This window comes from Aplysia californica, unplaced genomic scaffold (assembly GCF_000002075.1).
Source record: "Aplysia californica isolate F4 #8 unplaced genomic scaffold, AplCal3.0 scaffold00041, whole genome shotgun sequence".
Taxonomy (NCBI): domain Eukaryota; kingdom Metazoa; phylum Mollusca; class Gastropoda; order Aplysiida; family Aplysiidae; genus Aplysia; species Aplysia californica.
Window position 1 is genome coordinate 1,256,974 of NW_004797311.1, and position 12,934 is coordinate 1,269,907.

General features: G+C 40.7%; 1 protein-coding gene across 1 annotated transcript in view; it reads left to right on the forward strand.

Moving 5' to 3' along the window:
- Positions 1–12,934, forward strand: part of LOC118477214 (mucin-5AC-like) — a 57,305-nt gene that overhangs the window by 14,647 nt on the left and 29,724 nt on the right. The window contains exons 17-32 of the mRNA XM_035968148.1: positions 1,188–1,329; positions 1,822–2,050; positions 2,654–2,834; positions 3,095–3,236; positions 4,154–4,441; positions 4,836–5,023; positions 5,342–5,492; positions 6,153–6,309; positions 6,546–7,005; positions 7,197–7,347; positions 8,025–8,416; positions 8,933–9,219; positions 9,775–10,006; positions 10,647–10,847; positions 11,659–11,967; positions 12,523–12,654. Coding sequence (XP_035824041.1) covers positions 1,188–1,329; positions 1,822–2,050; positions 2,654–2,834; positions 3,095–3,236; positions 4,154–4,441; positions 4,836–5,023; positions 5,342–5,492; positions 6,153–6,309; positions 6,546–7,005; positions 7,197–7,347; positions 8,025–8,416; positions 8,933–9,219; positions 9,775–10,006; positions 10,647–10,847; positions 11,659–11,967; positions 12,523–12,654 — 3,642 coding nt within the window. The remainder of the gene's footprint in view (positions 1–1,187; positions 1,330–1,821; positions 2,051–2,653; positions 2,835–3,094; positions 3,237–4,153; positions 4,442–4,835; positions 5,024–5,341; positions 5,493–6,152; positions 6,310–6,545; positions 7,006–7,196; positions 7,348–8,024; positions 8,417–8,932; positions 9,220–9,774; positions 10,007–10,646; positions 10,848–11,658; positions 11,968–12,522; positions 12,655–12,934) is intronic.

Here is a 12,934-nt window from a genome sequence, read left to right on the forward strand (position 1 = left end):
TCGGAAATTATGACAGCACCAGTCCTGTCAAGACATTCTTTAGAGATGAACTACTTGTGAGGAAAGTGGCTATTTATCCAACAGAGTATATTAACGGCATTGCTCTGAGGGCTGATTTGCTCTCTTGTGATGGTGTGGCCACCGTAACTACTCCACCAACCCCATTTACTCCTACCCCTCCATACACTAGTGCCCCAACCACTCCATACACTGGTGCCCCAACCACCCCATACACTGGTGCCCCAACCACACCATATACTGATGGTATTCCAACCACCCCATACACTGGTGCCCCAACCACCCCATACACTGGTGCCCCAACCACACCATACACTGGTGCCCCAACCACACCATACACTGGGGTTTCTACCACACCATACACTGGGGTTTCTACCACACCATACACTGGTGTTCCTACTACTCCATACACTGGTGTTCCAACAGCCCCTCCCACTCGGCCCTTTGTTGCAACTTCAACTGTTGTAACCCTCACTCTGAAGACAACTCGTATGCCTGCTCCGGTGACCTCAACAACTTTTGTGCCAGGTATGTGGCAAGTGTTTTGACATGAAATTTTACGTGTTACAATTGTCTACTAGTTGAGTTTTGAATACAGACATAAATTCCATTTTATTGTTTTATCATTAACCCGATAAATGTGTGCATCCCACCGTATTGTGAAGTTTCATAGCGATAATAAAAGAGAGGTCTGTAAAAGAATTAACTGACTTCGTTTATTTCGGTCAAAATAAGATCAAAATAGATTAAAATTATAATCTAGCACGCACATAGCGAAATACGAACGTAGTGAAACATGTACATAAGAAATAGATTTTCAAGTACAGATTTTTTTCCTATACATAAATATTTTTGTACTTAAAACACGTACATGGCGAAATTCGTACATAACGAAACGATTTCTGATTCCCACCGTTTCCCTATTTGAGTACTAAACTGCAATTTGCAAGAAGCACGAAATCTGCATGCTCCAGTGGAAAAAAGGGAGTTTTTATTGCAAAACTGTTTTGTGAATGAAACTCATGCTGATCAGAGTAAGTTGTTATTGTTGTATAAAGGTGAAGTTTATACTTTTCAGATTAATTTCTTATTTTTTATATGTTACAAGCATTAAAACCCTAAGAGCTATAGGAGATAAAAATTGATGCCGTTATGTTGGTTCTGCACAGGCACAATGTGCAATGTACCAATGAACCTGGACTCTCCGAGATTAATCCCAGACAAGTTGATGACAGCTTCCACTTCTTCTGGAAATCAAGTCGGACCTCAGCAGGGCAGGCTACTGAATGCGCAGAGTGCCTGGGTACCCAGGTAAGAATTTCCTTGAATAAAAAGTATGCATCTTTTGTTTCACTTCTCTTTTGGCAACTAACACTCAAAAGAAAAGGAAAGAAGCAGTTTTGTCGGCACATAGATGGATGAAGTAAACGTCTAGTCTTCGATAAAGACTGTCGAAAGTAGTGTTTACAGATGTATCATTGAAGTTTTAAAATTACATTGCGCATACAATTATAGCTCAGCCTCGACATTCCTGGCCAGGTGTTAACAAGTGTCTCTTACGCTTGGGAGCAATGAAAAGTCACATGGATACATTGTGTTTAAATAGCACCACCCCCCCCCCCCCCCCCCCCCCCCCCCCATTCACACACACCCTCTTATGTATATATGTATTTTATACTCTTACACAAGCAAAAATAAACTGTGCCTCCAGTATGTTGCTTGGTCTCTTCTCGTGTTTTTCTCTTTTCTACACCCCCCCCCCCCCCCCGGGGGCCACCTGTACTCATTATGGGCCTGTTCCAGTGAAAACTCTGAGGACCAGTGGCTACAAGTTGACTTCCTTAAGCCTCAAGTCCTGTCTGGTGTGATGAGCCAGGGGCATCCCCATGAGGACAAGTGGGTGTCCAAATTCTTCATCACTTACAGCCAGGATGGCCTCAACTTTCTCTTGGTGAAGGATGATAACGGGAAACCTATCGCATTCTCTGGCAATGTGGACAAAGACAGGGTTGTCCGCAATTATTTCCCTCATGTAAGTTTTTTTCTCACTGTGTTACTCGTTCAAAAAGGAGAGGTAGACCAGGAATAACTGACTCAGAGAACTTGAACAGATGGGTGATGTGAAAAAGATTTTTAGAACATCCAAGCAGAGAAACGAGGGGTAAACCATGATTGCCAGTATCTTATTTCAGACCTAGCGCTTGAAAAATGTTTATTCCTTTTTACCACATAGTATGTGATAATATGGTACTCATGCTGCTCTTTTTATGAGTCTTATCTTTTTTTTTAAACTGTTCTTCCCGGGGGGGGGGGGGGTTGAGTGTGGTGAGCGAGTGTTACCTACAAGTCTCATTAAAAAAAGATACGAAGCGTTGAGCTAAAAAAGTATTAATTGAATTTTCCGTCGTGTTAAGCTTGAAAGGATAATTTATTTTTTTGCTTGAAGACTTCTTCCTTTTGTGATAAGTGTAAAATATGAACCAGTTTCTTATTCCTACTGTTTTATAATTTATAGTTATTCTTGCATCAGTAAGGTTATAATGAACATGTTTGAATGTTCAAATACTAATTCTATAAGCTTAGATACCCAACGCTCTTTTAAAACATACATGCTTGAATATTGACTTTTTCTCAGGCTGTAACTGCACGTTTTGTGCGCTTCCATCCAACGGAGTGGTCTCAGTATGGTATTGCTGTTCGTCTCAACTACATTGGTTGTGTCAGTCCAGACAGGGGGGCAAAGACTACGGAACCCACTGTCACCCAGCCAACTGACGTCACTGTCCCAACCAATACGTCTGTCATCCATGAGCCAGGCAAGTGTTTGTTCTGTTTTTGTTTTGTTTTGTTTTTTGTTGTTTTGTTTGTTTGTTTGTTTGTTTTTGTTTTTGTTTTTCATTTGTGAAACTTGGGGAGTTGTGGAAACGTCAAGTATGAATACATTGACCACCTCAGAAATACATCGTTTGTTTCGAGTGTGCTGTAGTTTGACTTTGGATTTGTAGCTTGTTGTTTTACGTTTGAGCGAAATGAATTAGTTTTTTTAAGTCGTCGTCTGTTTGTGTGTTCATTTCAGTTTGTGCTAAGCCAATGGGAGTGGGAGATGAGCGAGTGGTCCAAGATTACCAGATAATAGCCACAAGTCACAGTGGAGAGGACGGCAGGCCAGAGCTCGGACGTTTGACTGAGGGTCAATTCAAAGGAGCTTGGGTTGCTAAGTAAGTGCCTGTGTTACTTCTTATTATTATTATCCTTTTTTCTTTTAAGGAAAACACCGTGTTTAATTTCATATTATGCATGTCTGCTAAATAGCGACAGGTAATTATTCTGTGCATGGGGAAAACGTGCCACTCATGAACTGTGAATATGAACTGGAAAGCCCAATACTTGCAAGATTTTCTTTATTGTCTTATGGAATGTTTCCATGTGGGGTCATTGGGGTATTCAGGAAGTGCTTTTATATGAATATGGCTCTCATTTGAAAAATGAAGTAATCTCTTACAGTTGTGGGAAAAAATAAAAATGCTGTAAAAGTGATCCTCCCTCTCACCAATGCTAAGGACTCAGCACCCCGATGGCATTTGATTCAGTGAAATGTTTTGATCCCTGCACATCGTATTCTAATTTCTAAAATATCCCAAGGAAAGAATACAAATGATTTTTGATGGCCCTCTGCTCTCGCCACATTCTGTCCAGTACTGTGGAAGATTAGACGAAGTGTGTATCACAACATTTATTTGCTGTTAATCCAACAATAAAAAAAGTATTGTAGTTTGATATTATTGGCCATAGTCATATCTTGATTTTACCTTAAATGAGACAATGATCTAGCAAGATCAACTCATTATTGTTATAGTTATGTTTTCCATATCCATCCGTGAAAAGATTATTATAATCTTGAGTTTTAAAAAAAACTTTAAGTTATTAATTAATAATATAATATGCACATTACAGACCACAAACATTTGTTTCATAGACAGATTTACCATTTCTGTTATTATGGCACACCAGGGCCACTCTGCATCCTGCACAAGGTCATACAGTTTCCTAACGTTCTCACGTGCTAGTAACTGATCTGTGGAAGCCAGAAGTAGCGATATGGAGTGTTGCATTGACTTCAATTGTTTTCTTTCAGGCCCAGAGAGACTGCCCCCTGGATTCAAGTTGACTTTGAAGAATCAAAGATGTTAACTGGTATTATTATCCAAGGGCATGGTCAGAGAAATTCCTGGGTGACAAAGTATGAGGTATACTACAGTACCTACGGTGAGATTTTCACTCCTATCTGGCTGGATGGAGAACCAAGGCAATTTATTGGAAATGATGACAGAAACACACCTTTGTACAACTTCTTTGATGAAGAAATTGTGGCAAGATATATCCAACTGCAACCCGTTGAAAAACATGGAGAATTTGCCCTGAGGTAGGTACAAAGTGATTACAGAATTCACAACAACATCTAGCTTTATTTGAGAAGAACACAATTAACTCTTCTAACATTTTCGGGAATGGGTGGGGCGGAGAGTGGTAAGAAGTTTCTAAGGCATTTCTTACAATGAGAGAAGGAACTAGTCTGTGTACCTGAGACTTTTGCCAACACTCTTTGGTGTATGGGAGTTATTGTGTAGTTTAAGTTTGGATTATTTTTCCTTTATAACTCGTGTATACCTTTGATGGTTAGAAATGTATAGGTGTTATTTTCAACTGTTTGAATATATCAAAACTTTTCAGCAACAAAATACAATGTGGAGTTCATTTGATAAAATCAAAACACTTCAAGCCTTTTATTTCTTCTGTTTCTGTTTTTATCCTTTCAGATTTGAAGTCCTTGGATGTAATCCATCTGAGCCAAACCCAGAGGTAACCACGCGACCACCACTGTCCACCACTCCAGCCTCTGAGGAGGAGGACACCACCACAGTAACCACTACGCCAATCCCAGCATGGATGACCACTGTTCTGTCGACCACTGAATCAGGTGTCACAGAAGAAGAAGGACCAAAGGGTAACCCTCCAAAGATTGTATTCCTGAAATAACGTTTTTGAAATGTATTTACAGATTTGGATATACAGCTGGTACATTAAATTGCTTATTGTATGATTAATAGCACTTAGTTGTGTTGCTGTTAAACTGTACGAGTGCTGTGCATGGATCCTAGAAGTATAAGTCTCTTGGAAAGGCCAATGTTTAACTGAAAATAGTGAAATTTATAGTATGTCAACTTTAATGTATACTCCCAATATTTTTTTCTTAAATCGACTATTTAAAGTTATGTTTTCATTGATCCCAACCTTTTCTCTTTTCCCTTTTCGCTTCCTCTAGTTTGCCTGATACCTATGGGTCTTTACGACCCACATATTGTTAGTGAGGGCCAGTTGTCTGCCAGCAGCAGCCTTGACGACCTTCACTCGCCACAGGAAGCTCGTATTTACAATACCAAGTCAGCCAGCTCAGGGGGATCTTGGATTCCAGGGTGCGTATCTTATGGATGTATTTTAAAAAATGTATTTAATGTTTATCCTAGAAGTTACAACACTGTTTTTATTTAAGAAATTGGTGCAAGCTTATTGAAATCCTTGGTCAAACCCTGAGTGTTGCTGTAGTAGTGATTACTGAAGTAGTTTGGAGGTTTAAAAAAAATATATATAAAGTAGGGATTCACTTTCCTCTAGGGATATGAAGTGTATCCGGGGTATTGAAGTTTAGAGGAAGTGATAAACATGTTTGGTTTTTTTAATCTAAGTGGATGAAATTGGAGAACTCTTTTGTTATTTTTACATGAGACTTGACTCCTGGTTGTTTTATGTTTTATTTTTTCTTTGCTTTTTTTTTCTTTCTTTCTTTTTTTTTTTTTGGGGGGGGGGGGGGGGGGGTGGGGGCAGATGTTTTGTTTTGTTTGGGGGTTTTGTTGGTAGTTTTGTTGTTGTTGTTGTTGTTATTGTTGTTGCTTTGTTTGGGGTTCGTTTGTTTTTTTGTTGTTGTTGTGTTGTTGTTGTTTTGTTGTTGTTGGGTGTTTGTTTGTTTGTTTTTTTTTGGGGGGGGGGGGTTCCCGTAGTTTATTCTCTTTGGTGACGTTGTTTTAAGATTTACTTTAAGAGTATTCGTTCAACTGAAATGTCTATATTGTACTTAGGTCGGACTCTGAGCCATGGATTGAAGTGGACCTGAAAAGTGATAAAATGATATCTGGAGTGACCACACAAGGCAGCCCTGACCAGCCACGGTGGGTCCGCAAGTTCACGGTGCAGTACAAGGAAGAGGATGGTGTATTCTATTCAGACTACACCGAGGTAAGACATTAGTACCGTTCAGACCATTAATTTAGTTCTTTTCTTCCATTGTCGATTTTGTTAAGCTGGGTTTTTTAATATGAATTGTGACCTATTTTTATATGTTTTATTTCTAGGACAGCTTGACAAGTTATTTACATGCCTTGTTTTTTTTCTAAGTGCGTTTGTGCATTCATGAAGCTAAAGTCTCTATTGAGTTTCTTTATTCAGTATCCAAACTATGTTATTTCTTTCAGTTCCCGAATCAAGGCCCACCTGTTGTGTTTGAGGCGAATGACGATCAGAGTACTGTAGTCAGGAACCTTTTCAACAGAGACGTCATTATGCGCTACATTCGTCTTGTCGTGGTGGAAGCTGCCCCCTCGGGTCCAGGGCTGAGGTTTGACCTTCTCGGTTGTCAACCTGACACTCCTGATCTAGACGTCACGGAAGCTCCAACTGAGACTCCTGTCCCTGAAGAGACAACAGAACCGGATGGGGAAGTTACGTCACCAGGACCGGATGGAGTGACCACAACCGCAAGACCAGATGGAGTGACCACAACCCCAGGACCAGATGGAGTGACCACAACCTCAGGACCAGATGGAGTGACCACAACCCCAGGACCAGATGGAGTGACCACAACCCCGGGACCAGATGGAGTGACCACAACTCCAAAACCTCAGACGGAAGCCACAAGAATTCCCCCAGCCAAAGGTAGTAAATATTTTGAATGGACACTCGAATATCCTAACTTTACGTAGTTTTATCCTTTATTAAATGCTGGCAGTGAATTGGACATGAGCATTTTGCTTTGTCATATGAATGATGCGTCTTGCATAGTCGTATTCAAGATTTTGACAACAAAAAAGAAAGAAGTTGGTTTAGTTATTGTTTTTTCTTTGCAGTGTGCAGCAAGCCGATGGGAGTGGATAACCCTATGATGGTGGCTGACTGGCAGATAACGACTTCCTCAAGCAAGAGCTCTGAAGAGGGGCCTGCTCGAGCCAGACTCTTTACCCAGAAGGATGGGAAGCTGGCTGGCGGCTGGACCCCAGTGTATGTCTATTTGAATTCACTGTCTTGACACCAACCATAAATAATACTTTCTGCCATTATACAAAAATGCCCAGTTCCGGCATATGATACAAAACTTTTCGAAGAGAAAGAATAAGTCTGTCAACTGATGAACATGCTTGAAGACAGTCAATCATGTTTTTTGTTTGTCTTTTAATGATTTTTTTCCCAAGTTTACCGTACTTTTCAAATGCTGCATTAGTAGTTCTTTCCCTTCAACATCATTAAGTGGCTCTTCTCTGACTTTCTAAGTGACTTATACAATGGCAGGATTGGTTGTTTTACAAAGGTCTCAAGTTTAGATTATATCGACAGTTTCCCATTACATTTTTGCCCACTGTATCTCACTGGTAGTGGCAGGGGTGAACTAAAATTTTACTCTGGGGTACTGACTTTTACTCAAACTCCCGAACACTTGATATTGGAAATTAAATGTTTTTAGTCAGGCAAAACGTTTTCCTTTGAGATAAGCTTCTCTTGTAATGATATATCTCAGCAAGACTTATGACAGTGATCTTTAATGTTGCTGTTCCCGGTCATAACGATTACTTGTATGACAAAAATCTTTAAGGCGTCTCATGAAGTGTGAAAAGGTTAATGAATCTCTTACCCAACCTGAGCTCAAGAACGTTCTCTTGATATTTTTTTTCATCTCACAGGGACAACAGTGAGAACCAGTTCATCCAAGTAGACTTCCTTGAGCCTTTTGGCTTTGGTGGCGTAGTGACTCAAGGACGTGCAGATTTGCCCTACTGGGTCACTCACTACGCTGTGTCTTTCAGCAGTGATGGCAGCAATTTTGTTCTCTTGACTGTTGATGGGAAGGAGGGTTCTCAACCAAAAATATTCTCTGGCAACTCAGATCAAAACACACCAGTGACCAATTTGATGCCCAAGACCATAGAAGCTCGGTTTGTGAGGATTCATCCCGTGGCATTCAATGAAGGTATTGGCTTGAGATTCAACTTGCTTGGGTGCCGGAAACCAGTCACAGTCCCCACCACGCCTGCTACAACTGTACCATCTGTAACTTCAACTCCTGAGTCTAATGGTAAGTGAGATTTGTTCCATCTGAAGACAATTTTTTTTTCTGTGGTCAGCTGTAATGATAAATAATATACGATTTATTTTAATGGTTGGGGTTCTTAATAAAACAGCTTTGTTTTACATATTGGAATGTTTCCATAGGCTTGGAACAAGATTGCCATTGACCCGCCACTCTCCTTAAATGTCCAAAGGAACACAAATATCTCAGCTCAAAATGGTTTTGAGAGATGATTAAAAGATACGTTGTTATGTATAAGAGCCATTGATGCTTACATTAAACATTTGTCGGCCGATCTAGTACGTTAAAAATTAAGCTTGCAATAGCTGATGCACAACGCAAGTCACAAGACAGTACTGTACCCACAGCCACTGGCTTCTCCAGTGAATCAACACAGCCCTCTCATTGGGTCGAAAAAACCTGTTCCATTATAATCATCAGGTCATCATAACATCTTTTACCCAAACGCTGCCATATTTCTGCTTAAACGTTCCACGTAACTGAGAATATCTTCCCCATCAGACACGGTGAGCGAACCCACAGAAATCCCAGGAGTTAACGGGACAACGAGCCCCACAGGAACACCAATTGTTACCGGAACAACAAGCCCTACAGGAATTCCCGATGTCACCGGAACAACAATCCCCACTGGAACTCCAGACGTTACCGGCACAACACAAGTCACAAGACAGTACTGTACCCGCAGCCACTGGCTTCCTCCAGTGAATCAACACAGCCCTCTCATTGGGTCAGGAGATAGCGAGTTCTTGCCTCAAGATCAACTGCAGGAATTGTGTTTCGGCGGACAGGTAAGTTAGCACTTTTGGGTCACTGTGCGATCTAACTTTTGGGTTGTGGGTTTTGTTTGTTTGTTTGTTGTGGGGGGGGGGGGGTTTAGTTTTTTTGTGGGGGGTTTTAGGGGGGGGGTGTCTATTTGTTCATTTTTCGTTGTTTTTTTAGACGCTTCTTTATTTAGCACTCTACTGAAATCTGTTACGGGTGAAAGGAGCGTTAAAATGTGTCTATTTCCTTTAGTATTCTCTTTTTTTTTAATAACTTGGCAGCTGTAATTATGTTGTCAGTTTTCCCAATAACTACTTATCTTAAATTGTTTCAGTCAGTTCTCTTGATTTTAAGGAGAACAATGGGTGTATTTGGAGAAATATGGACCTTTTTATACGTTTAGACATACTGCATTATGTCTTCCTTGATGCTGCAATATTTCCATCCTGATAATTGGGGACAGAGGAAGGGGGGACAGTAAGAATAAACTTTTAAAAGAAGAGTATTTTTTTCTAAAATTTGACCTATACACTGACAGAAAGCCTTGTTAGTTCAGTCAGCAATTAAATGTTTGTCACCAGGTCACAGACGTCAAGTGTTACACTGAAGACGGCACACCCGCAGATCAAACTGGAGAAATCGTCACGTGCAACCTCCAGGACGGTTTGATATGTGTCAATGCTGACAACGAGCCGGACGGTTGCTCTGACTACGGCATAGTTTACAGGTGTGAATGTGTTGAGCCAACCACGTCACCTCCTCCCACGGAGAGCACTGTGCCAAGCACTGATGATGATGTCCCCACCACAACAGGTAACATTTGTGATAATGCAAAGGTGAACAAGGACGTTTACTTACAGTCTACTCGCCTGCATAAAACTGCCTTAGAGTAAGAATAAACCAGGCTCCCAAATCCATGTTTTTACGCCATTTGTTCATAGTTACAATGAAAATACTAATTGTGCAAATGAAAGAGTCTGTTCTCTGGAAGTGATTCTCTGAATAAGCAATTATTGCTGTAAACGGGTTTTCATATAAGGGTCAGAGGTATTGATTCTTTCGTTCTGGAATAGTTTTATTGATTCTTTATAAATGAATGTGGGCATTCTATCTGTCTGTACAAAAATGTTGATTATGTGGTTGCTGTATTCTTTGATTCGGTGTTTTAACCTAAAATCTGGCATGAACTTTTGTACATTTGTTCTTTTCCGCTTCGCATACAAAAAGCATTATAATTGGAGCTTAATTTATTGAGTTCGGGTCACCTATTGTTTTTATGCTTATGATTTTGGAGAGTGTTCATCCTGTGACTTTCCTACTTAAGTCCATCCTACTTTAATCATGGATCCTGAAGATGAGGGAGGGGAGCATCTATGAATTGTACCGCCTGCGATGATACCTATTCTCGAACCAAGTGACCAACCAAGTAACCAATTAACTACTTTAATTACAGTCAAAGAGCCAGAGACGACTACTCTTCCACCAGTTTGGGTGTTCGGCACAACAACGACTCCCACACCTCGTGTCCCATTTACAACACGCTGGGAATGGTCATGGTTGTCCACCACCCCACCAACCCCTGAAAGCCCTGAAAGCCCTGAAATGTCTACTTATAAGATGCCCCCAACAATGCCCCCAACAATGCCCCCAACAGGTAAGTGTATATGTGTGTCTTTGTGTGTGTGTATTATATGTGTGTGATTTGGGGGGGGGGGGTGTGCGTGTGTGTGTGAGAGAGAGAGATAGAGAAAGAGAGAAGGAGATAGAGAGAGAGAGAATTGTTACATTCCGTTCCCACGTGTTTCAGTCAGTTGCCTTTCATTATTTTCTTTAATTTTCTTGGGGGGGGGGGTCAGATTTGAGCTTCAAAAGACTTTTGTTACTCTCTACTTATTTTAACCTTGACCTGAATCGTGCTTTACGTTGATTATTTGTTAACTAATATGTCAAATTAAAAAGTAGGCATGAGAGCTGAAATATTGACCTACTGAAACACTTTTTCCTACAAGTCTCTGAAGATCAAGCATTTATGCAAGGGATGTGTTCATATTTGACACCGAACTGAAAAATCATTAGGTACAATGACAGCCTTTACATCTCTAAAAAGCAGTCAGAAAATCAAACGTGTCATATCAAATCCAAGAGTGCTGCTTCCTTTCAAAGAACGAATATGATGGGATTATAATACAATCAAGTGGGACGATGGGTAATACATAGAAAAATAGTGACATGTCTTGCAGTTAACGTTAGAAAAGGAAAGGAGATGAAGTGACTGATTTTTTTTCCTGTAGATATCTTATTTTTTTCCTTTTGGTTACAGGGGCTTCTACACAGCTGCTTAGGTAATATTTTTCCTCAGAACAAGTATTTTTGCATGTAATTGTCCATACTGTTCAGGGGTCTTTTAATCAGTTTCACAAAATTGTACAATTGGTCAACTCCCTTCCTGTTTATCCCATGTGTAGCCACGCCTCCTCCGCCAAAGCTTTACCTGCGCTGCAACTGGTCACCGTGGCTGAACGTGGACACACCTTCCCAGGGCCTGGGAGACATGGAGACAATCGCTGCCCTCAAAGCCAAGTACGGTCTGTGCTCGCGTGTCACCAACATCAACTGCCGGGTGGCGGGGACTTCCACGGACTACTCAGACGCCGGTCAGGCGGGTGTCCGCTGTGATCCCTTCAATGGGCTGCGTTGTTTTAACAGTGAGACGGACGAAGGCTTGTGTTACGACTATGAGGTCCGGGTTCTCTGTTGGAGCAGTGAATGCGATGGTATGTATTTGAAGACTTTTTTTGTCTTCGTAGTGGACACATTTTTGTAAAAGTTTGAGCCATGGGATCAGAATATTGCTCCATTTTTTACATTAGTTTGTGTATAGAATGCTTTGACTATGACTTTCTTTGCCTTTAATACAACATTTATTTCAAGTATTCATGAGATTGTTGGGAGTAAGGTTTTTTGTGGTTGTTTTTTAATTTTTAAAATATTCGTTTTATTCACATGGACCTAGCATGAAGAAATAAAAGCAAGCAGTCAAATTGTATCGTTACAGCAACTTAAATTACATGATTTGTCAGATATTGGAGGAGGGTTGGTTGATTTTTATTGCAGTTCACAATGAAATTCTGTTATCTTTCCCTTCAGTATGTAATTCAAGGTTGAAATCTTTGTTCGGCTTTGAAGGCGGTATTTCAGTTATAGCTTATATTCTGCCTCAAAGACACCTTCTTCTTTCTTAGAATGTACTCAAACTTAAGATTATCGAATTTTACTCGGTCTGTTTTTTAAAATGTCTGGTGAAATTGTATACTTTACTTTTATTCAAGGCCCAACCCCTCCCCCTCCCAAGCTGCCAACCACACCTCTTGTCCCGATGACCACGGAGTTTGATGCTCACTCCAGAACCACAGGTAAATCTTTTCATTCCGTTTGCCATGATTTAGGAGAAAAGGGAGCTGGTGTGATACTGAGAATGCTGTGAGATCTAAGCTTGGATCTTGGTATCCTAGCCAAGTCAGGACCTTTCTGTTGCTATGTTTGTAAATAGGAAAGGGTTGAGCTTTTTCTCCCTTCAGACCAGTGAGGCTTGCGTGACCAAGTTGCTCAATTTTCTGCCTTTTAGTTTGTATTACCAATGTTTGTATTTGTGAAGAGTTTGTGGGGTGTCAGCCAAAACGCCTGTCTTGCTGTGCATGTACACACACACACACACACACACACACACACACCACACACACA